The 25,506-nt window shown below is 43.3% G+C and overlaps 2 protein-coding genes across 11 annotated transcripts in view; both read left to right on the forward strand.

The window, feature by feature from the left end:
- Window positions 1-5,151, forward strand: part of TAMM41 (TAM41 mitochondrial translocator assembly and maintenance homolog) — a 49,650-nt gene extending 44,499 nt beyond the window's left edge. For all 6 annotated transcript variants that reach the window (XM_034997764.1, XM_034997765.1, XM_034997766.1 and 3 more), the window contains one exon: window positions 5,020-5,151. In XM_034997764.1, coding sequence (XP_034853655.1) covers window positions 5,020-5,096 — 77 coding nt within the window. In that variant the 3' untranslated portion in view covers window positions 5,097-5,151. The remainder of the gene's footprint in view (window positions 1-5,019) is intronic.
- A 7,734-nt stretch (window positions 5,152-12,885) lies between these two features.
- The window catches only part of VGLL4 (vestigial like family member 4), a 191,242-nt gene continuing 178,621 nt past the window's right edge, over window positions 12,886-25,506 (forward strand). For 2 of the 5 annotated variants that reach the window (XM_034997773.1, XM_034997772.1), the window contains exon 1: window positions 18,016-18,780. The gene's annotated coding sequence lies outside the window, so the exon portion shown is untranslated. Of the gene's footprint in view, window positions 14,155-16,134; window positions 16,828-18,015; window positions 18,781-25,506 lie in introns of those variants that run through there. The other 3 variants (XM_034997774.1, XM_034997775.1, XM_034997777.1) reach the window with 3 other exon arrangements.

Here is a 25,506-nt window from a genome sequence, read left to right on the forward strand (position 1 = left end):
AGGGATATGGGTAGTGAAGGAGAGAGAGGAGTCGGAGAAAACTCCGTGTCTGGCCTGGGAAGCGCTGGACGGTGGTGCCATTCCCAGAGGTGGGGAGGTTGGGAGGATGATCTTAATTTCTGAAATCTTGCTTTATTTTTCCCCACCTGACTTTCTGGTCAGTCAGAACTGACTCTGGGGACAGATACCTATTTACCTCTCTAGCTTCAAAGGATTCATCTGAATTAATAAGACGGGTTTAGTCTTGTTCCTAAAAAGTTTCTGGCATGCCTGAGGGGTTCCTTACCAGCCCTTTCCTGGAACACAAGAGAATGGATTGTCGATTATCTTCTGCTTCCAGTTTCTTATAACTAAAATACTTCTTCCATTTTTTAGTATCTACACATTAAATAAGAAGAGCACATAATAATAGTTAAGGATTTTTTTTTTTAGCGATTTGCTTTTTATTTAACCTGAGAGTCCTTAAAATAAGTTTGTACTTCTGCTTCAGGAGGTTTTCTTTGTAGATAATATCTAACTGTGGTTGGAAAATAATTGGAAGAATGTTTGGGGGCTTACTGATTTTCCCTCCTAAATATCTGAAATGTGGAATTATGGAAGGGAGAGATCTCTCACAACCTACTCGTATCTCTGCCTCACATTGTTTCCTGGAGAACCATGTCTGTCACTGGATCCATCTTATTTAAGGTCACACAGGGATTCATGGTCTTACATGTGTAGTAACTTTGCTGCGGGTCATGTAAAACAGGCTGGAACTCAACAGAAGTAAAACTTGAGGAGCCAGATGTTGAAGTAGATTTCTATATGCTTCCAAAAACACCTGACTTCAGATACTAGTCAAAACTCATAATGACCACTTCAGGTAGATAAGGATGTGTCTAAATACGCTGTTATCTAAAGAGATATTGCATCTTTATCCATTGGGGAAGGAGCAAAGACGATGATGATGGTTCTTAAAGTTTCTCTCTTAGCAGGCTGTCTTCCCTGAAGACACATTCTAAATGCAGACTTCCTAAATCACCATCCTTTTCTATAGAGAGAGAGCAGAAACCAAAAGTAGGCTTAATGTAAGCCAAGTAGAATTCTGTGGATTGTAAACTGTGTGAGAGCAGAGACCATAACCTCTACATCTAGTTCAATGTCTTATATAGATGCTCAATAAATATTGGTTCAGTGTATTTCAGTGACTGAGTAAATGAAAGGTTCTAGGTTGTCTGGTAGTAGGAAAAAAATCTCCATTGATACAGAAAAGTGCACAAATCATAAATTTGGTGAATTTTCACCAGGTGAACACACTCGTAAACCTAGTACCCAGATGAAGAAATAGAACAGGACTGTCCCTCAGATGGTGTGCCAGTCATAGTCACTAGTTCTCCAGGGGTAACTACTCTCTGACTTCCAATGCCATGCTTCTGTTGTGCCCATTTTTGAACTTTAGATAAATATGTAGTCTCCCAGGTCTTTCGTTCCTCTTTATATGAGTGAGATTTAACATGGTGTTTGGAGCAGTAATAGTTCATTTATCCTCATTGCACCAAGTCCATCGTATGATTATACCGCAGTTTATCTACTCTCTTGTTGATGGTTTCTTGGGTTGGGTCCAGTTTGGGGCCCTTACAGGTAGTGCTGCTGTGAATGTTTTTGTACCTGTCTTTGGTAAGCGAACATAGGCGTTTCTCTTAGGTGCATACTTAGGGGGTAGAATTACAGCATCATAGCGTATGTGAATGTTCCGCTTTGGTAATACTACCAAACAGTTGTCCACATTACACTCCCACTAGCTGAGCTCTTGGTGCGGCTCTCCTCACTTGATGCTCCGTGTCTTTTTCATTTTAGGTACTCCGGTAGGTGAGTGGTGGTATCATATTGGAGTTTTAATTTACATTTTCCTGATGACTGATGAAGCTGGGCATTTGTTCACGCTTATTTGGATATCCTCTTTTGTGACGTGCCTATTCTAGTGTTTTGCTCATTTTTCTATTGAATTGTTGCTTTTCTTACTGAATTCCTCATATAGTCTGGATACAGGTCCTTTGTCTGATAATATGTAATGAAAAAGTCTTCTGCATGGGGGACTGTCATTTCACTCTCTTGATGGTGTCTTTTGATGAAAAGACATTCTTAATTTTACTCAATCCAGTTTGTGAATTTTGTCCTTTATGGGTAGCAGCCTCTGTGCCCTGTATTGGAAAGGTTGCCCACCACAACTTCATGGAGTTTTAGTTTTCCACCGGTGTTGCAATTAGAATATTAAGGCAGAAAGGATCCTTCATTCCAGTCTGTTGGTTCTTTACCTTCTGCAACTCCTGGCTCCCTGTGAAAACCCAACGAAAACTGTACCGTTGGCAACAAAAGTGCGCACATGCACGCACACAGCATACTTTTCTGGTTTCCTCCTAATTTTCCTGCAGACCGATGTTGAAACCTGCCCACAGCCCCCTGTCAGGGAACCCCAAACTAGTCCAGCCAGTCTTTTTACAGATGAGGAAGTCGAGGCCCAGAGAGGGTGCGTCATACTGTAAGTTTGTGGTCTAGTTGGGACTAGAATTCAGGTCTCTTGATTTCTATTTGAGTGCCCTTTCTTTCTTTCTTTTTTTAAGATTTTTACTTTTTTTTTTTTTTTTTTTTTTTTTTAAGATCCTATTTACTTATTTGACAGAGAGAGACAGCGAGAGAAGGAACACAAGCAGCGGGAGTGGGAGAGGGAGAAGCAGGCCCCCCACCGAGCAGGGAGTCCAATGTGGGGCTTGATCCCAGGACCCTGGGATCACGACCCGAGCCGAAGGCAGACGCCCAGCGACTGAGCCACCCAGGCGCCCCAAGATTTTTACTTATTTGACAGAGAGATAGCACAAGTAGGCAGAGCGGCAGTCAGAGGGAGAGGGAGAAGCAGGCTCTCTGCTGAGCAGGGAGCCCAGTGCAGGGCTCGATCCCAGGACCCTGGGATCATGACCTGAGCTGAAGGCAGCCGCTTAACTGACTGAGCCACCCAGGCACCCCTCCAGTGCTCTTTCTAACACAATTACCTGCTGCAGTCTTTCTGAGAATCTCCGGCAGAGCCATTGAAGGGAGAGACTGTTTTTAATGAAGGGAGGTTCCTTTTTTTTTTTTAAAGATTTATTTGAGAGCGAGAGTGAAAGAGAAAGAGAGAGAGCACAAGCCAGGGGAGAGGCAGAGGCAGAGGGAGAGGGAGAAGCAGACTCCCTGCTGAGCAGGGAGCCCGATGTGGGGCTCGATCCCAGAACCCTGAGATCATGACCTGAGTCAAAGGCAGACACTTAACCAACTGAGCAACCCAGGCGCCCAAATGAAGGGAGGTTTCTATGCAGTAGCAGCAAAATATGGCTACATGGTGACACTCATGTACTTTAGATATTTACCTTAAATGTTAAGGTCCAGCATGTCTGTATGTCAGGTTTGTGAAGTTGAGCTGGGACTTAGCATGGCCAGGGCATCTTCCTCTAGCTGTGACTCAGTGCTCTGGGGTTGCTGTGTTGAATCCTACTGTATGCACCTACCTGTGTTCTGCTTAGTGTCTCGATTGGTTCTGGCTGGAATATTAAAAAGCACCTTATGTAAGAAGTTTCCAGTCTCAATGCTCAAGTGGGTGAGGTTCACCAAAGTGGTTGCTCCAGGGAGAAAATTAAAAGAGGTGGAGGCAGGGAAAGGAGCTCTGAGTTTCTTGACTAGGCTAAGTCCATTTGCAAACAGTAGGCAAGCTGGGCCAAAGTTTCTAGAAGCATTCGCTAACAATTTTCCTGGTATGCAGACTTTTTACCTACCATTGCCTGCAGTAGTTTCTTCAAAGATTCTAAGTGGACTGGGCAGCTTGCAGGTAACAGGCCAGGCTATTTTCAAGAGACCACTCAGACCCCTCTACTAGGAGTCTCCAGATTTAATGCTGTACGTCATCCACAGTGCCTACCAGTGCTTAAAGTGCACTGCTGGCAGTGTGCATTTCAGACTTGCAGCACAGACCACAGTTCCTATCTCATGGCGGAAAGACCGTTCGGATCTTTGGGCCACGCCCTGAAACACGGACTAAATGATCTCATCCTCAGCACAAAGGAAGTTGAGCCCATAATACCATCTGCAAATAGTATTCTATTAAACCGGACAAATAGCATCCCATTTTTCTACCCCATTTTACTTCTGTCCCATTTAGCCCCCAGAGAGCCTCTTCTCCAGTTTCATCAGGTACTTGTGATTAAGTAGGTGGAGGGTGCTAGAAGGTCAAATATCTCAATGAGGTGCATCTGTTCTGTCATTTCAAAAGCATTTACTGAGTACCTGCTATGTGCTAGGGACTGTACTAGGTGATGGGGATCAGGGATGAATGGGACAAGCTCCTTGTCCTTGAGGAGCTCCCAGTCTAGGCAGAGGGACAGGTCAGTAAGCTGACAAGCACCACACAGTGTGGTAAGTGCTGTAAGAGAAGTCAGCGCAGGTGCTGTGGGACCAGAAGGAGCTGCGTCTGAGTTGGCCTGGTGTGTCCAGGAAGGCCCTTCTATAGAAGGGATCTGAAAGGGGATGAAGAGGGTACCTGCAGAAAGTGATGGAACCGACATTCGTTCTGGGCAGGCCGTGGCATACGCAGTGACACAGCAGCAGGGAGCTGGGGATGGTCGGGATGCCGGCACAGAAAAGGAGCTGAGGAGACCCAGTGACATTACAGAGTTTTGTCTGTTTTCCTTTCTCCTCTTTAAAAGAGCTACTCAAGTCGGAGGTTGATGATAGACTCGTAACTCGAAAGATTCACTTATCCCATTAACTCGGGTACCTTTGGCATCCGTGTCACTGTTGGAGTAGATGCCTAAATCAGAGTCTCTTCCCCTTTTGTTGATCATGGTGACCTTTAGTCATCTTCGGCTCCCAGGGTCTCCTGGGACCCCACCCCAGTCAGCCCATTACTGCCCCACTCCAAAGACAGGTCTCTGGTCAGGATATCATGGAAGCTCTAGCTGAGTATGTAGTCAACAAGCACCAATTTTCTCACCATCTCTTTTTTTTGTCTTTTAGGTGTGAAGAAATCAGTGGTTTATAGTTCACTAAAGCTACACAAAATGTGGAAAGGATGGCTAAGGAAAACATCCTGATTTGGCTTGCTTTTATACGTGTTATGTATAGATTAATAAAGTGATCCTTTTTTGACAGAACAGTATTTGTTACCTTGACCCACTGCTTGAATTTGAAGATACGTAGGTTTGTATAATATTTGATTTTGAAATGTATGTGTTAGACATTTATCTGGGGGACCCAAATACCTTTGAGGATGAGCAAATAAGTAGTTTCACAGGCATAGGTGGGAATCTATGAAAGTACTTTTAGCTAGTGAAGGATTGAATAGAACAGGGAAAATGACCTAATGTTCATTCAAGGCCTACACACCAGGTGTGATACATGAACTGCTTCTTTTAATCCTTACGCTACTTCTACAACATAGATATGAGCCCCACTTTTTTACAACCAAGGAAACTGAGGGTAAAGAAGTTAACTACCAGGCCCACTGGCCCACAGCACCAAAACTAGTACATGGCTAAGGTGGGACTTGAATTCAAGTCTGTCCCACTCAAAAGACCAGTATCACATCCCACTTCAGGCTTTGCCTGCAAGATGTGAATAATTCTTTCCTGGTTTATCCAGATGATTTCTATGATTATTTTCAGTTATCACTGGCCATGGAGCTAAAGACACCTGGTATGGTTTCTTCTACACCATTTCTGTTCTGTGTCTTCTCAGATCAAGCGGTCAGTAGAAAATTCCTTCCTAGAATGAGCTACTTCTGGAGGGATGATGCATGATACATCAGAATTTATGGCAGACTTAGAGACCATTTATACTCCTTCACTTTATAGGTAGGATAAGTAAGGCCCAGAGAGGTGGTGACTTCCAAGGTCACATATATTTCTCGACAGCCTAGACTAAAACTTGCATCTCTACATCCTACTTAATCCCCCTTTCGCTTCAGCCTGCTGTTCTACCCATCCAGCCTGTAGGTAAATTATAACAGGGCCTTGGATTTCAGTAGCTTTTACAAGATCAGGAAGAACAAAATCCCTCGGCTCAGTATTATTTTCAAAAATCACAGGACACCTCATCTAAACGTAACTCCTAACTCTAACTTGAGTTTTACCATCCTCAATCCCTTCTTGGATAACTAACCTACTCTAACAATTGGACAGCAGATACAGGAAAGTCTTTCCCTGGAATTTCAGGTTACAGTGGGTTATGTAGAAATAGATCAGAGGTTATGGCAAGTGGAAAAGCCAGGAAAAGACTAAAGGCTCTCAGGGAGGAGAATTTATTTTATTTTTTTAAAAGATTTTATTTACTTATTTGACAGAGAGAGACACAACAAGAGAGGGAACACTAGCAGGGGGAGTGGGAGAGGGAGAAGTAGGCTCTCTGCTGAGCAAGGAACCCAATGCGGGGCTCTATCCCAGGACCCTGGGATCATGATCTGAGCTGAAGGCCAATGCTTAATGACTGAGCCACCCAGGTGCCCCAGGGAGGAGAATTTAATTCAACTGATTAATTCAATATTGCCAAGCAATACTGGGTTGGAGGGAGATGGGATTGGCCAAGATGACCATACTTGTGATCCTGCCCTCAGTAAGCTTGCAGTACATCAAGTGGGGAGGACAGAATTTATCCTCATAATAGAAGATGAGAAGTGATCGTTGCATAAAGACAAGTTCATTCATTCATTCAGTCATTTAACAAATATTTAATAAATACTGCATATCAGGAACTGAAGCCTAATGAATAAGACATTGTCCCAAATCTAAGGATCTTACAATGCAGTAAAGTAGTCAGGTAAGTAAATTGGGAATTATATTTATCTGATAAATGCTTAATTATAGGGGTAACTATAGGGTGCTGTGGAGATACCTAAAAGTAATGGCAAATACTGGTTGAGCCCTTACAGTGTCAGGCAGTATTCTAAGCACTTTCTATAGATTTATTCATTTAATCCTCACCACAGCCTTATGTAATAGGGACTCTTATTATTCCCTAATTTATGCTTGGGGAAACACAGGCACAGAGGAGTAAGGCCTTGCATACCATTTCAAAGTTGGTAGATTGACAGCCAGGATTCAAAACTGGGCCATCAGTTTGCAGAGCCCTCCCTCTTAACCTCTTAGCTAAACTATCTTTCAATCACTTTGTCTTTGCCTGGTTTGAAGAGAAGGAGCAAGCGATGTCCAGCCCACTACTTTTTTTTTTTTTTTTAAGATTTTATTTATTTACAGCCCACTACTTTAAGAACAAGTAGGAGTTACCCCGAGGAGAAGAAAGAGTATCCCAGGCCAGGGAAGTGCTTGTTCAAAAGCCCTGAATGAAGAGATCACAGTATGTTTAGTAAACTAAATCTAGCTCAAGACGAATAAAATGCCAGGCAGATGCTATAGAGGCTGGAGAAATGACAGAGGCCAGATCATAAAAGGTCTTACTGAAGTCTGTCAGTGTATTAATCATTATCCCCAGAACAGTGGAGAGCCAATGAGGGATTTGGGCTGGAGAGTAGCAAAACTGGATTTGCATTTTATAAAAATCATTATGGTTGCAACATGAAGAATGGATTAAAAGAGGCAAGACTATGGGGTGCCTGGGTGGCTCAGTCAATTAAGCATCTCTTGATTTTGGCTCAGGTCATGATCTCAGGGTTGTGGGATTGAGCCTAGCGTCAGGCTCCATGCTCAGTGGGGAGTCTGTTAGAGATTCTCTCTCTCCCTCTCCCTCTGCCCCTCCCCCTGCTCACGCTCTAAATAAATAAATAAAATCTTAAGAAAAAAAAAGGTGCCGAGGTTCTGGATGGGGCAACTGGGAGAATGGTGTGCTATTTCCCTTGTTTGGGAACCCTTACCTCCCACCATATACAAGTTGGGGATTCAGGAGGAGGGGCAGATTTCGGGTGGCATGAAGACAGTGATAAATTTGGGTCTGGACATGCTGAATTTGGGATGTCTGTGGAAGATGTTCAGTAGACATCAGCTACACAGGTCAGAAGCTGGAAGTGTACTAAGAGTTGTCAGATAGTAGATGGTGGGAGTGGATGAGATTTCCCCAGGAAGTCTGTAGAGTATAAAGACGAGAGCCAAACTCACAACACTGGGAAACGCCAACATGAAAGGAGCAGGCAGAGAAAACTAAGGGGTAAGAAGAGGTCAGAAGAAAACCAGGAGAGCAAGGTGTCAGGTCATACAGGAGATGGCGAGGAAGCATTAAATTGTATTACTGTTCCCCAGAAAAATCTCTTTTCCCTTCCTGCAGTTGCCCACCCTATGGGAGGACTAATTTTCCTCCCTCCAAGGACCTCAGGGTGGCCTTACGACTTTTCTTGGCCAATGAAGTGAGAATGGGAGTGACGTGTCCCTTCTGAGCCAAAACTGTTAAGAGCCAGCCCAGAGTTTCTCATGTCTCATGTTCCTTCCGCCATGGGACTGGCAGTGTTCCACATGGAGGCTGCTCTCTCTCCGCACAGGTCCTCTTTCAGCGGGGAGGGTCAAAAAAGGTTTCGTGCAGTCAGTTGACTTCTTGAGTTTTGACAAGGGCACCAAGGCATAAATGAGGGAAAATGATTTTTTCCAACAAATGGTGCTGGGACAATTGGATAGCCACATCAAAAGAAGGAAATCGAACCCTTACCTCCCACCATATATAAAAATTCACTCAAATGGATCAAAGTGTAAATATAACAACTAAAACTATAAAACTCTTAGAAGAGAACATAAATGTTCATAACCTTGGATTAGTCAATGGCTTCTCAGACAAGACACCAAAAGCACAAGCAACAAAAGAAAAAGATAAATCGGACTTCATCAAAATTTAAAACTTGGGTGCTTCCAAGGACAACATCAAGAAGGTTAAAAGACAACCCACAGAAAAATGGGAGAAGATAATCACAAATCATATATTTGATAAGGCGCTTGTACCTAGAATATATAAAGACATTTACAATGCAATAATAAAAACATAATTGACCATATTTTTAAATGGGCAAAAAATCTGTATACACATTCCTCCAAAAAGATACACAAACAGCCAATAAGCACACGAGAAGATGCTCAACATTAGCCATCAGGAAAATGCGAATTGAACCACAACAAGATATCACTTTATACCCACCAGGGTGGCTATTATCAGAAAACAGAAAATGCCAGGTATTGACAAAGTTGTGGAGAAATGGGAACCCTCATATGCTGCTTTCAGGAACGTAATAGCACAGCTGCTGTGGAAAACAGACTGGCAACTCCTCAAATGGTTAAACACAGACTTTCCACATGATCCAATAATTCCACTCAGAGCTATATAGCCAAGAGAAATGAAAACATACCTGCACAAAAACATGCAAGAATACTCGTAGCACCACGATCCACAATAGCCAAGAAGTGCAAATAACCCAATGTCCATCACTGATGAGTGGATAGATAAAATATGGTATATCCCACACAATGGAATATGATTCAGCCTTAAAAAAGAACGAAGTACTGACAACATGCTACAACATGGATGAACCTTGAAAACATTATGCTTAAGTGAAATAAGCCACACACGACATCTTGTAGGATTTCACTTATATTAAGTGTCCAGAAGAAACAAATATATAGAGACAGAAAGTAGTTTAGTGGTTTACCCATGGCTGGAGGTGGGTAATGTGGGACTGGGAGTGACAGCTAAGGGATACAGGGTGTCTTCTTGGGTCTTTGAAAATGTTCTAAAAGTGATTTTGGTGATGGATGGTTGCACAACTCTGAATATACTGTGAACCATTGAACTGTGCTTAAATTCAATGGTTAAAGTACATTAAATGGTGAGTTGTATGGTATGTGAATGATATATCAATGCTTTAAAATGGAAGAAATGGGGACACCTGGGTGGCTCAGTTGTTAAGCGTCTGCCTTCGGCTCAGGTCATGATCCCAGGGTCCTGGGATCGAGCCCCACATCGGGCTCCCTCCTCGGCGGGAAGCCTGCTTCTCCCTCTGCCTGCTGCTCCCCCTGGTCATGCTCACTCGCACTCTCTCTCTGACAAATAAATAAATAAAATCTTAAAAAAAAATTTTTTTTTAATTTAAAAATAAAATGGAAGAAACATTTCATGGAGGAGAGGGCGCTTGAGTTGGTCTCAAAGGAATGTAAGGAATTAAGTGGAGAAGGAGCAAGTAAGAACTAGTACAAAGACTGGAAAAGTAAGGAGGAGACAGAGTGGGGAGTAGGACTTTTTTTTTTTCTTTGAGAATTTAGGGTTTTGTTTAGTTTTTTTTTTTTAAGATTTTATTTATTTGATAGCAAGAGAGGGAACACAAGCAGGGGGAGTGGGAGAGGGAGAAGCAGGCTTCCTGGTGAGCAGGGAGCCCGATGTGGGACTTGATCCCAGGACCCTGGGATCATGACCTGGGCCGAAGGTAGATGCTTAACAACTGAGCCACCCAGGCGCCCCAAGAATTTGGAGTTTTGTTTGAGGGTCTCATACCAGAACTTCCTGTCATCTCTAAGCCAAGCTAGACTTGAGGACAAGGAGACAAATCAAAGAGTGTCATACTGTCTTTGTTTCCTCTCTAACACTATGCCAAAGAATACCTGGATATTAGCTACGTTGCTTGCAGCTCTCTACTGGAAGACAGGATTTCTCAGCCTGTCCCAGGGCCCGTGCTGCTCCCAGAGAGGTTGCTGGAAACTGCATTGAGAATCTACAAGCCTCACCACGTGAGGAAGCAGGGCTAAAGTGATGGTCCATGGTGACATCCAGTCTTACCTCACGTATATATCAAGTGGCAGGTTTCTCTCTATTCTTTCACAGAAATTGGAGATACAAGTATGATTCCTAAAACTGGAGCAACTTGGGGGGCCTGGGTGGCTCAGTCGGTTAAGTGGTTACGTGTCTACCTTTGGCTGAAGTCATGATCCCAGGGTCCTGGGATCAACTCCCATGTCAGGTTCCCTGCTCAGCAGAGAGTCTGCTTCTCCCTCTCCCTCCGCCCCTCCTCTCCACTCGTGTTCTCTCTCTCTATCAAATTAAAATCAAAACAAAACAATAATAAAAAAAAAAGCTGGAGCAACTTGTAAGAGGGAATTTGCAGTGATTACATATTTCCTCCTTTGGTGCAGTTCCATAGCCAATCATCTAACAAGAGGCCCACAGACTTTGGTGTCCTTGTGCAAGTATGACACACAAAAGCCTCAGTCTGTTAATACAGCTGCTGTCCTTGTGAAGGACAACCTAACACTGGGGATAGAGGTCTTAGGTGGATGCCCTGGGAAACAGGCTCTGAGAGGGGGTCTGCCTGGAGGAGGTGTATGGAAGCATGCTCTCAAGTGCAATACCTATAAGAACATGAGGGCAGCTGCGGGGTCAGGCAGAGGGACAAGCTGAGCTGGGAAGCTGCTGCAACAGGGGCCTCAGCCATTCCTCCAGGGTAGCTCTGGAGCTGGGTGGCCTTGCAGGGTGGTCCCAAATCGAGACGAGGCAGTCAGTCCTTCTTACCAAGGCAACAACTGGTTATTGGATGTGGGGCCTACCCTTGGCGAGGCAACTCCCTTTGGCCGGTGACAGAGCCCACAGACTCAGCTGTGAGCCATCAGCCGCCAACAGTCCCAGCAGCTGGAGGAACGTTTGATGTGTTTCTGGAGGGAAATCTGAATGGTGCTGAAGTCAAAAGGGTCTTCCGGACCTTTTTCAGCTGGTAAAACCTCAGACCCCCCATGATATATATAGAAGAAACGTCCAAACATGAGACATTTATATGTTAACACTTTTCTTGAGCACTTTTCTCCAAAGGTCTCACAGACGTCCTGCCCAATATGGTGGCCACCAGACACATGTAGTCACAGAGCCCTTGAAATACGACTGGTCCAAATTGAGGTGTGATGTAAGGATAGAATACACTTTCCAAAGACTTCGTATGGCAAAAAAGATGTGGAGTGTCTCAATAATTTTTTAATATTGATTGCATGTTGAAATAATTATTTGGAATACATTGGCCCAATTATTAATTATGGCCCAACATTATTAGCGCTAATATTAATACTAATTTCACCTGTTCCTTTTTTTTTTTTTTTTTTTTAATGCGCTGCTAAACAATTGAAAATTAACATGTGCGGCTCCCATTAGAGGTCCACTGGGCAGCGCCATCACTCATGTTTCCTGACAGTCTGGATGCTGGTTTCTCTCTGCAGTGGGAAGAAGGCGGTTTCTCTCCTCATTGGATGGCTGGTAAGAACTCCATTCATTTCTTCCACTCACCCGTACCGTGCCTGGAGTAAACTCTCACAAAAGTTTGTTGAGGAAAATGACGAAGCAGGAACATCCCGTTGGGTTTCGCTTCCCTCTTGCAGACGCTGCTACGTAATTTTGTTTGTCGGATTCTTAGCTTCCCCGCAGATGGGGAAGAAGAAAAACGTGGCTGTGTCAGGGGTGTGTGAAAGGAGGAGGTCGTGATGTCATACAAAGAAAGCAAGTGGGCAGAGATCCCACACTCAAAATGGCAACTATTCGAGCAGTCTTCATAGCCACAAGAGCTCTCTGAGCGCGTGTTCCAGGGCATTATCTAATTCAGTCCTCACAAAGTACGGCAAGAGGATATTTTCATTTTCCTCATCTTACAGGAGGGGGAAACCCGTCCCTCCAAACGCTGCCTGGCCCTGGGGGATTGGAGGTGCTGACCCTGTCCCTTGGCCAGTTGCATGTCTTTTATACTGAAAAACTGATTGGAATGAAATGAGTTGGGTTCCGATCTAGATCTTAGTTCAAGGACCAGGATGGAACTTTTTTTTTTTTTTTAAAGATTTTATTTATTTATTTGAGAGAGACTGAGAGAGAGAGAGCATGAAAGGGGGGAGGGTCGGAGGGAGAAGCAGACTCCCTGCCGAGCAGGGAGCCCGATGCAGGACTCGATCCAGGGACTCCAGGATCATGACCTGAGCCGAAGGCAGTCGCTCAACCAACTGAGCCACCCAGGCGCCCAAGGATGGAACTTTTTAAACAGATGCATTTACACGGTGATTTAAATACTTACTTCGACCTGATTTGATCCCTGGCGTGGAAGATTCCATTTAGCTTTTTCTTCTGTAAGTACACTCGAGTTGTTTAACATAACCTTATTATGCATCTTTCCTAACTCAGAGTTAATTTTAAGGTTTCCTTTTTGGGAGGACCAGATGCTACAAATAATTTGTTTTTTCTAAATTCTGGAGCTATTCCAGAATATGAAGCTAATCGAAGCAGATAGCTGTGAATTCACTGGGAGGTGACCCATTTCCAATTTGCAGGTCAGGTGGGGGCAGATTTGAGGTCATCTTTTCACTATTTTTTAATTAGGAGTACAGTCAAGGCTAGCATAAATGTAACGATGTCGATGGTTTTATTTAACTAGAACAACAAACATATGTTTTCCAGATATTTTTATTCAAGACCAAAAAAGCAGAAGATTATTTTCCAATAAAAGAATGAGAATTTTAGAAATGTTTAACTCATTTATAAATGTAAAATACATTTTGTTTTAAAAATATGTACTAAGCAAGCTGTTTTCATCAGGTTGTCATGTGAACCTTAAACTATGTGATTATTCTACACATGATTACATATGTACATATGATTATGTAGCTAACACTCTTCTCAATTTCTCCTTCCTTTTTATTCACAGGACAGAAGAAAAAGCATCCCCACTTTCCAGTTCCCAAATATTTCCACATAGTATCAACTTACTGAAAGGAAATACATATTCTTTCTATGCTTATGGCTCTGAGAAGCTTAATTATTAACTCAGAAAGTGACCGTGTTGCTTAAAGGGAAAGATGTGGCCTCTGGGCGTAATCAGACCTGGGTTCAAATCCGAACCCTAGTGCTTATCAGTTTTATCTTCAGCCCTTATTTATCTTCCAAGAAGCTGGGTTTCCTCTTCTGGCAAGTAGGGATAATGACTGCCTTGCAAGGGTTGGTGTAAGGCTCAGATTAACTAACTATGGTAGCATTTTATCCATCATAAAGCTTACATGCTTCTTCCCTGACGAATCCCAGTGATTAAGAGGAAGCGTGGTATACTGGCTCCAATTCTGAAGGACCACAGGGGAAAGAAGGTAACGCTGCCTAAGTATCTCCTGGTGTCCTGCACTTCACCTTAGTGCATCAAGTTCTCTATAATAACCCCTCCAGGTAGGTGGTAATGGTCCCATTTGCACTCTGCTCTTCTCACCGTACCTCTCAGATTTAAGCTCACATTTCCAATATGCTAAGTCCTCGGTGGGCTTGGGGATGATATTTATTCTAATGCTCAGTTTTCTTATCTGTAAAATGGCAGCAGTATTAATCCTGACATCACACAGTAGCACCTCAACCCCTTTTTAGAGTTAGATTAGCTCTTAATAAAAAAGTAAAAGCCCCAGGGGCGCCTGAGTGGCTCAGTCATTAAGCGGCTGCCTTCGGCTCAGGTCATGATCCCAGGGTCCTGGGATCGAGCCCCACATCAGGCTCCCTGCTAAGCGGGAAGCCTGCTTCTCCCTCTCCCACTGCCTGCCTCTCTGCCTACTTGTGCTCTCTCTCTCTGTATCAAATATATAAATAAAATCTTTAAAAAAAAAAAAAAAAGCTCCAATGGTTACCTTTAGGATTGAATGGGACAATGTGCATAGTAACACCTAGCTCACAGTGGGAGCTCAGTAAATAATCATGACATCCGGATCTGAATTAAGTTATCTCCACTGGCATAGTGGAATGATTTTATTTTAAAACTTCTCAGCACACACATCTCTTAAAATCTGTGATAGTTCATAGAGATGGGACTGCAGAACGTCCAGGTCCCAGCCACCTTGATGAAATTATAACACAGTCCTGGAAGATTCAGTCCAAGGGTGAGTTATTCACATGGATATCAGAAATCTCGGGGTGCCTGGCTGGCTCATTCGGTGGCGTGTGCAACTCTTGATCTCGGGGTTGTAAGTTCGAACCCCACATTGGGTGTAGAAATTACTTAAAAAAAAAATCTTTAAAGAAAGAAATCTCCAGGATGGTGGCAGGGAATATGACAGAAAGGAAAATGGTGAGCAGGATTCCAAAGCCTGCAGGTGATGTAGGGAGGTCATTTGGAGAGAGTAATAAAAAAAAATATTCTGGCTCATGGCCTGGACCTCAAAGGGTGAGAGGTAAGGTCCAGGGGCAGTCATGGGAGCCAAGAAAGTACAGGTTCCACCCCTCGGCCTGTGGCAGGTGGTTGCTTTGGATGAGCTCCTGCTTTCTGCCCATTGCACAACTAGTCAACCTTGTGCTAGCCTGGCCATCTAGTTAAGAGCCACTCTGGAACTCAATTACTGCTTTTGTTGGCAGGGTGGGGAGCCTATCTGGGTCAGCTTGGCTTTATAGGGAACTTTCCAGGGGCACATATAAAGGGAAAGAATACCTTCTGGTTCCCAGGGAAGAAAAAAAAAAAAGACATCTCCCAGTGCTGGGATTTCTAAGGTGGCGAGAGAACTCTCCCTTGCTCTGTTTTGTCCAGGAAGTTTTCCTGTGCGTAAATCGAGCATTCACAGAGTCAGAGAACAAGGGTGCTCAAAACTGTTTTAGGTGGCAGAGCACCTGCATGTCAGCTTCCCTTGCAGAAGATGATGAAACACTGGCATTTCTATGCCTCATTATACAAATGACAACTTAGCTCAGAATACATTGATGGATTTCGCTTCTAGGTCGGGCTAGAAACATCTGCTTAATTAATTGTGCATACTGTTATAAAATAAAATCACAGCTGTAAGCTTACTGGCTCATGGGAGAAACAAGCTATTGAACTACTCAGGATCCAGTTTCCAAGTATCTCCACAACATTCATTTCCAGTATTCACTTGCCAGTAAGTTTGGATATTCTGCTAGTACTTGATAACAGTCATCAAAGAAAAGAAAAACGTCGGGAGAAAAAAAATTAACAAAATACTAGACTTTAGCTTTTTTTTTTTTTTTTTAAGGCAAACCAAAAAGGAAATAAGATCACATGTAAGGTACTTTGGAGTCAGAAAGACCTGAGTTTATGTTTTGTTTCTTTGGTGTCTTAGGTAGGCACCATGCCCATCATGGGGCTTGAACTCACAACCCTGTGATCAAGACCTGAGATCAAGAGTCAGATGCTCCACCGACTGAGCCATCCAGGTGCCCTGAAAAGACCTGGGTTTAAATCAAAAGTATTAGCTGTGTGACAGTGGGCAAGTTACTTAATCTCTTGGAACTTGCTTGCTTCCTCTTCTTTAAGATGGAGAAAATACCTCCTTGGCAGGATTAGTCTCAAGATTAGCATTCATGTATGTGAGGTCCCTGGTGCGGTGCCAAGCCCACAGTAGGAGGCTTAATAAAGGACAAGTATTGTTAGCATTTGGGGCATCAGAATGCTTTGTCCAGCTCCCGAAACACCAGTGTTCCATCGGTAGGGAAAAACTAAGCTAGAAAAGGCCTAGAGACAATTGAATTGTGTCCCCCATGCAACAGATGAGGCAACAGAGACTCACAGATGATCCCAAAGTCACCCAGCCAGTTTGCCGTGAGCCGGGCATAGAATCCCAACTCCCAGCGGCTTCACTGCCCTGCTGTGCTGTTCTCTTCAGCAAACCCAGAGCCTTTCTCCCAACGGCCCACGTTGTCCCTGGAGGCCACCGGCTGTGGCACGTGTGCTCTTTTGGTAGACAGCCAGGAGGAGAGAGTGTGCAGTGACTCACCAGGTGAGCCCATCCCCAGTCCCTAGTTACTGCTCCTGTTAGAGAAAACACCCCTCCCGACTGCCCACACGTCTGTGTTTCTTGTTATGTTTAGTCCTCCCGCCGTGGCTTTGCTCTGTTCGGAGAATTTGTCCAGGTAGGTGTCTTGTCCCCCCACGAGGCCGCAGCTTGGGAGGCTGATGTTGTGGCCAGTTGGAGCAGGGAGGGGCCCGGGCGCTCGGGCTGGCCTGGGAGGCAGAGCGGGGAGGCTGGCTACCTGCCTCAGGGCTCCAGAGAGCAGGTTGGGGCAGAGGAGTGGAGGGAGGCGTGTCAGCACTTGTCTGCAAGTCACCAGGGAGAGAGAGACACCTGGTACAAGAGGAGGCAGAAGGAACACGAAAGAAGCCAGGTGCACCTTGGGGGCCATGCATAGTTTTTACTACCTTCAAGACCGTCTTTATTATTTCAAACATAGCTCCATGCCTTCAAAGACTGTGGTCTTCCGCCCCCACCCCCATCCTGGCCATGGGCCACTCCTGTCCTCCACCTTCCTGCTTGGAGGCTCGGGCTGGGGTGGCTGGCCCGCCAATCATGTTCTTGAACTTCTATTATGTCACCAGCAGCCAATCAGAGTGGCTGATTAGTATGCAATAACCGGTGTTACTACCTTGGGTTGACATAATCCTAGCCAAGAGCAAAGAAGCTTGACAGTTTTTGTCAGCAGGCAGAACTTTTTAAACGGCTGTTTGAAAGCCTGCATATTTTTATAGGGCCACTCATAAACCTGCTCTGTGTCTCCACCCCTTGCTGACTGTTGAGCCATCTGCACACCAGGGTAAAAAAAACTGATATGCAAAGCCTACAGCAGACACCGAGCGAGACCAAGAGAGGCATTTGCTCCTAACTTTGCTGCTCCATCCTACCTGAGGAGTGCCTCAGGGGGTGCCCTGAACACATTCTTCTTTACTTAAATTACTTTATTTTTACTTAAATTCACTGGAATCAGGCTTTCCCGTCTCAGATCAAACGGTGTTTTGCCGTTTGTCCTTGTGACCTTGTTACCTTGTGACCTTGTGACCTAGGCTTCTCCTTGCCTGGGCTGTGGGTTCCTTGGCAGGATTGTCGATAGTATAGACTCTGTCTCTCCCATCTTGCTGACACAAGGGCCTGCAGAGAACTCTAGTCCACCTGGTTTTATTTATTTATTTATTTTAAGAATGTATTTATTTGAGAGGGAGCATGAGAGAAAGAGAGCACGAGCCGGGGAGTGGGGGGGCAGAAGGAGAAGCAGACTCTCCAAGGAGCAGATAGCCTGATGTGGGACTTGATCCAGGACCCTGCGATCATGACCTGAGCCGAAGACAGACACGTAACCAACTGAGCCACCCAGGCGCCCCTCCACCTGGTTTTATAAATAAAGTTTTATTAGGACATAGCTAGGCTTACACATTTGAGTATTGTCTATGGCTGCTTTCATGCTACAGGAGTAGAGTTGAGACATTGTAACAAAGATCAGGTTTTGGCAAGACCAAAATATTTGCTATTTGGTCCTTCACAGAGTTTGCAAACCTCTTAATTCATCTACCTCGCTGCCCCCAGAGTGATCTCTCAAGCCTCAAATGCAATCATGCCATTCTTCTTCAAAACAAAAACAAGAAAACTCAAAATCAGCAGTCTGTAAACAGAGCTCCTTGGTGTGCTCTCCATCACCTGCCCACACCCCCTTCCTTCCCTCCTGTGCACCCTTCACCTCTGCCCTTGCTCAGCTCTGACATCACCAGTTACGCCTTTGTCCATGGTGTGCCTGATGCCTGGAATGCCCTCCCACTTTCTCTATCTGCCAAACCCCTTAACAACCTTTAACACCACATTCAAATATCACCTCCCCTCTGCACCTTCTTACGTGCCCAGCAGAATTAATTGCTCCTTCCTCTATGCTCCCGTAGCTCTTTGGACAGATGTATGCCATTGTATTGACCAAATGGGGTTGCGTGATGTGTTTATGTGTTTGTCTGTACCACTAGACAGTGAACTACTGGAGATCAAGGACCTTGTCTCATTGCCTTTCTGCCTCTGACCGGAACGAAGATGAATCATCTGGATGTTACAAGTAAGTCAGAAACAGACCTTTATAAAAGTCCCAGGAACCTGACCGTAATGTCTTATCTGTGCCACCTCTTCTGATTGACTATCTCGTTTCTTCTCATCTCCATACTTCCTGGTAACTGAAATATCATAGGTGCTCAGAAAATGTCTCCCTGAGTGAGTGTGTAAATGGTATAAAATAACATGTGTTTTTCTTTCTATTCTAACATCAAAATGCAGTAAACATATTGTCACATTTACTTTATCGTCAAGTACATTCAGGACTTTTAAAAGAAGTCTACCTTCGGGGCACCTGGGTGGCTCAGTTGGTTAAGCAGCTGCCTTTGGCTCAGGTCATGATCCCAGGGTCCTGGGATCGAGCCCCACTTTGGGCTCTCTGCTTAGCGGGGAGCCTGCTTCTCTCTCTCCCTCTGCTCCTCCCCCCTGCTCATGCTCTCTCTCTCTCAAATGAATAAATAAAATCTTAAAAAAAGAAGAAGTTGGGGCGCCTGGGTGGTTCAGTCATTATGCATCTGCCTTTGGCTCAGGTCATGATCCCAGGATCCTGGGATCGAGCCCCACATCGGGCTCCCTGCTCAGCGGGAAGCCTGCTTCTCCCTCTCCCACTCCCCCTGCTTGTGTTCCCTCTCTCGCTGTGTCTCTCTCTGTCAAATAAATAAATAAAATCTTAAAAAAAAAAGTCTACTTCATCTAAAGATATGCAAATGACCAATAAGCACATGAAAAGATGGTCAACATCATTAGCCATTAGGGCAATACAAATCAAAACTACAATGAGATCCCACTTCACACCCACCAGAATGGCTGTAATCGAAAAGACAGACAGTAACAAGTGTCTGTGAGGATGGGGAGTAATTGGAACCTCCTATGTTGCTGATGAGACTATGACACAGTGCAGATGCTGTAGAAAACAATTTGACAGGTCCATAGTTACCAAGTGACCCAGTAATTCCATTCCCAAGTATATCCTCAAGAGGAATGAAATCATGCAACCACACAAAAACATGTACAGTAATATTCATAGCAGCATTATTATTAATAGCAAAAGTGTGGGGCACCTGGGTGGCTCAGTCAGTTAGGCATCTGAATTCAGTTCAGGTCATGATCCCAGGGTCCTGGGATTGAGCCCCGCATTGGGCTCCGTGCTAAGCGGGGAGTCTGCTTGTCCTTCTCCCTCTGCCCCTCACCTCTGCTCATGCTCTCTCTCTCTCACTCTGTTCTCTCTCTCTCTCAAAGAAATAAATAAAATCTTTTAAAAAATAATAGCAAAAATGTACAATGAAAATGTCCATTGACTGATAAATGGATAAATAAAATGTGGTATATTGCATACAATGAAATATTATTCAACCTTAAGAAGGAATGAAATTCTGACACATGCTACAAGATGTATGAACCTTGAAGACATGCTCAGTGAGAGAGAAGCCAGTCACAAAATGCCATGTACTATAAAATCATGTATATATAGAACGTTCAGAATAGACAAATCCATAGAGACAGAAAATAGATTAGTGGTAGCCTGGGTTTAGTGGGGATGAAGGTGGGGGAGGAGATGAGCAGGAACTGCTAAAAGGTAGGGAGTTGCTCTTTGGGCTGATGAAAATCTTATGGAATTAGACATTGGTGATGGTTGTATAACTCTGAATGTACTAAATCATTGAACAGTACACTTTAAGTGGGTTAATTTTATGGTAGTGGATTATATGTTGTTGTTATTGTTGAAGTACTCTGCAACAAGTAGAGCTAAAATTGGTGAATTCTATCAATTTAACTTCCTGGTTGGGAAATTGTACTACAGTTGTGCAAGATGTTACCACTGAGAGAAACTGAGTAAAAGGTGCATGGGATCTCTCTCTATTCTTTATTACAATTGCATGTGAATCTACAATGATCTAAAAATAAAAAAAATTTAATTTAAAAACATACTCTACCTCTTTCCTATTTCTCTCCTCCCCAAATAAGAATTTCCCAGAGCATCATGTCAATGTTCCTTAAATGATATTGCTATTTGATGGCATCTTTTACTTGTTAGAAACCACAGACCTAGCTCATAGACAGATGAATTTTTCAAAAGCTGACCAAAGTGTTGGATGTAACAAAAATATATTTATCGTCTCCAAAAAGTGAAAAAACCTAAAATCATTAATGAATGTTTAAAGATTTTTATTTATTTATATATTTGAGAGAGAAAGTGAGCGAGCAAGTGAGAGAACACGAGCAGGGGGCTGGGGGTGATGGGAAGAGGCAGAGGGATAAGCAGACTCCAGGGTCATGACCTGAGCTGAAGGCAGAGGCTTAACCAACTGAGCCACCCAGGTGCCCCATTAATGAATGTTTAAATGGCTACCCAATATGATCTTATATCAAATAGTGAGCTGCAACTCAGCTCATTTATTTCTGTGTGTGTGTGTGTATTATATGCATAATATTTAATGTGGGATATTAGGAGGATTCAAACCAGAGGTGACTTGGTTTTGAATCTTGTCTTTTACCTCTTATAAATAAGTTTTTAACTTCTTTGAATCTCAATTTCATTTTCCATAAAAAGAAAATTATTGTATCTACTTCATAGACTTGTTGTGAAGGTTAAAATTACAGGGATAACTAATGCATGTAAAAGGCTCAGTAGAGTATCTGCCCCATTATAAGGGCTCAAAAAATGGTAATTATTATGATGATGATAATACCAGGCGTGGCAATTTATGCACTGTTATCTCTGATGTGTATTTGTAGGTGACTGGAGCTGGTGTTAAGAGCCCTAAGCCCAGTAGGTCTTGGGCCCACTTGATAATGGGCTTGTACTTCACCAGAGCCAGAGAAAAGGCTTCTATTGTCACTCTGCTACAGGATCAATAGAAAGAGGAGAACAAAGGCCTGGTTCCATTGGAGGCTCAAGCTAATATTATTTTAAATGAAAGCTACAAAAACAGTGTGGGAAAAAATACAGGAGGGGTGAGGCCAGCTAAGGTTTGCATCCTGAGGTCAGTTAGTGGTTGATTGAGTCATGAAGCATTTCATACAAATCATGATCTGACAATCTGTCTTTTCCCTGCAAAAACTCAGGATACCTATTCTAAAAAAGCTTTTTTTTTTTTTTAAAGGAATGTGTGTGATTTGTGGTGTCTTATATGTGAAAATGTTTGTATATGACTTAAATTACATTAGTTATACATTTACTCTTTATTGAAAAGAGACATCGGCACCTGCCTGGCAAACCTGAGCTTTAAGATTGTGTACGATCATGTAACCTTTGGGATAACTGTTTGGGACATCTCTGCAAACATGCGTCAGGGCCTGGCACTGATGTACCTATAAAATGTAACAAACAACAACAACAAAACCCACAGGGGGGAAGAAAAACAATGAGAGAGATCTATAATAAATAAAAATCAGTGATTCTATGAATGTTTTATCTTATCATTCAGAGATAATATTAACACAAAAATGATAATGAAGGTCATCTTCATGTTTCTGGCACTTGTAAAAGATATTTTTAGAAAAACAGTATAACAGTAGAAATATCACTAATATACTAGGCAATACAAAGATTAGAAACGAAAAGATCTAGGGTTCTGATACTTACCTATTGTGTAACTGCAGCCAAGTCACTTAAACCCTCTGTGCTTCACTTTCCTCATCTGTAAGAAATGAATACTAATATGTACCTCATGGGTTTGGAATTTTATTCAAATATAAGGTAACATTATAGGAAATTATAGAGAATATCCGCAGTTGTGGGCTGTTTACAGATAACCCAGGATCACAGAATTGTATTATTATTATTTTGTATTATATTGTTTCACATTTTAGGCCAAAATTAGAACAGGGAGTAAAAATTCCAGAACAATAGAAGGATACCACTAGATGAAACTAATTTACCAATTTTTCCATGTTTTGTCTTTCAAGAGCTTTAAGATCTTCGATTCATGAAAGAGAAATTTGTGTCCACATTGGGAGGCAAATGTTCATCAAATAATAGTGAGTGCCTGAAGTGCTAGGTAAGGAGGGGTCATGCAGCAAGGCCTGGGCTATAAGAGAGAGTTCTCTGATTGTGATGTTCAGCATGGGAACAGGAAGGGTAGGATAGATAAGAATTAGGTGTTCATTGGCCTTACATTTCCAAAAAGAGGGATACTGCATTAGCACGGGGGAGGGGGGGAAGCAAAGGAAGATTATGATATATCTAGAAGACAGCAATGGGAGTCTGAGATGAAATCATTTGACAAACATTAACTAAGCACCTGTTTTGTGCCAGACTTTGTACAAGGCACTGGGGATGGAGGGATGAATGGGTCTGTATTCCTCAGTATTCTAGACAAGAGGCCTTGGAGTGTGTAGACTGAGGTTCAAATCCTGGATGTGCCACTTGACCTATAACTTTGGGTAAGTGGTGGAGTCAGCCATGGAAACACAATATCACATAACAGGTGGGCTAAGAGAGGTACGTACAGAAGATCTGGGAGGCTTCTAGTCAAGATGATGTCATAAGGTCATACTTTGAGGCTTTCCTCTGCTTCAAATAAATGAAATGATAGATAAAGTATAAAAGAGAAAGGAAAAAATGGCCACACTAAAAAATACAATAAGGGGTGCCTGGGTGGCTCAGTCGTTAAGCGTCTGCCTTTGGCTCAGGTCATGATCCCAGGGTCCTGGGATCGAGCCCCACATCGGCCTCCCTGCTCAGCGGGAAGCCTGCTTCTCCCTCTCCCACTCCCCCTGCTTGTGTTCCCTCTCTCGCTGTGTCTCTCTCTGTCAAATAAATAAATAAAATCTTTTAAAAACAAATAAAATAAAAAATACAATAAATATCTCTGTGGAGCAAAAATGGAAGAAATCTAGTGTAATAAATGGGCCTTCAGGGGGCTCTGGATGGGGAAGCAGGAAGAGGTGACCAGGGATCAGGCTTTTGTGTAGCAACAGAAATGACAAGGGCACCAAGCAAGGTGAAAGGCCAGACTCCAGCAACTGGAAACTGCTGGACAGGAAAGGAGCCTGGGGTGGTCAAGAGGAAAAACACACTCTTAAAATGAATGTGCAAACCAAAATTCCCAAAGTCTATAAAGAAAATCAATGTGGGAGTGCCTGGCTGACACAGTCAGTAGAGCATGCAACTCTTGATCTCAGGGTTGTAAGTTCAAGCCCCACATTGGGTGTAGAGATTACTTAAAAAAATATATTAAGAAAAAAAAAACGCTAAAACACAGAGCCAAACAAAATCAACAATCAAGAGATGAATTCATTCCAGGTAAAATGAAAATAAGCAACCTGAAGATAACTTTAAGATGATTATGTTTACAGTTCTCTAAGGGATAGAAGGAGAAACAGTATCTATTTTTTTGTAAAAGGACAAAATATTAAAAAATAAAAATGGGAAGAAATGAAAAAGTGGATATGAAAGAGAAGAAAATGCTGAAAATGAAAAATAAAACTATTTACAATGAAGTATTAATAAAGAATAGAAAAGGAAGCTCCTAATTCAGTGGGTAGTAGAGCTCAGGAGGAAAAGTTGAGTTGCTTTAAGGCTTATAGGTGCCACCAGAGAGGGAACTCCTTAGTGTGTTTTGGAATGTTATACTTACTGTTGGGTTGTCAGAAAAGGCAGTAGGCTGGCCTCCTAGCTTGGGGGAGAAAAGTAGGCAATTGCTTACATTATAGAGAAGAAAACAAGCTTTGTTTGACAATGAAGTTACTGCCTTAAATTGAAAAGCTTCCTGAGAGGACAGCAACTTGCCCACCCAGAAATACTATAATAGCAAGTTCTGGAAATATTATCATTGGGTCCATCATCTTTGTGTGGGTTTTCTGCTGAGGAATGTTTTCTTTCTTTCTGATTTATAGAATTTGGTTTTTGCCTAGATGCTTCAACCTGGAAGGTGGAGGAGCTGGGGTGGGGTGAAGGAAGGAGTTTTTATTGAGCCACACACTGTACTTGTTTTCCACACATGTTCTCATTGATCCACACACCAACTCTGGAAGTCAGCTCTTTTTATCCCCATGTTGCAATGAGGAAACGGAGACTCCAAAAGTTTAATGTAGGTCAATCAAATTTTCCGGGAGGTAGTGGAGGGGGGGCGGGATCTGAAGCCATGTCTTCCTGTCCCAGTGCACACGAGGCTCCATCTCACCACCCTGAGATCATGACCTGAGCCAAAATCAAGAGCTCAACGCTTAACCAACTGAGCCACCCAGGAGCCCCTGGAACCCTTCACATCTTAACTTGACTGACAGAGTCCTGCATGATCTGGCCCCACCGAGCTGTCCTGCCTCTGTATATTGCTCTCCTTCTTGCTCTCTGTCCTGCTGGCAACTTGGACTTTGCTGTCTCCTGCCTTCATAATGCTTTTCTTTCCTTCTTGTACAGGCCTCACTCCTACTCAACCCCCAGGCCTCAGTTAGATATCAACTTTTCAGAGAAGCATCCTCCGTCCTCCTAAGACTGAGTTGAGACCTTTGTTGTATGCTCCCATGGCTCTCTGTACACCGCCCTTAATAAACTCTAGTAAACTCTAGTTGCTTCTTAAATATCCCCCTTCCCAACTACACTCAGTCCCTCACCGACTGGGACTGTACCATTCTTGTCCACTAACATATCCTGAGCACCTACTCAGGGAACAGACATATAAGACACTCTCAGTGAGTACATGTTCTCTGCATGAATGATTTTCACACTATACTTAAGTGCTGACATGCCCAGTGATTGAAGGGAAGTGACACAGAATTGCTTCTAAAT

The sequence above is a fragment of the Mirounga leonina genome, unplaced genomic scaffold (genome assembly GCF_011800145.1).
Source record: "Mirounga leonina isolate KUSES-001 unplaced genomic scaffold, KU_Mleo_1.0 Mir_94, whole genome shotgun sequence".
NCBI classification, from domain to species: Eukaryota; Metazoa; Chordata; class Mammalia; order Carnivora; family Phocidae; genus Mirounga; species Mirounga leonina.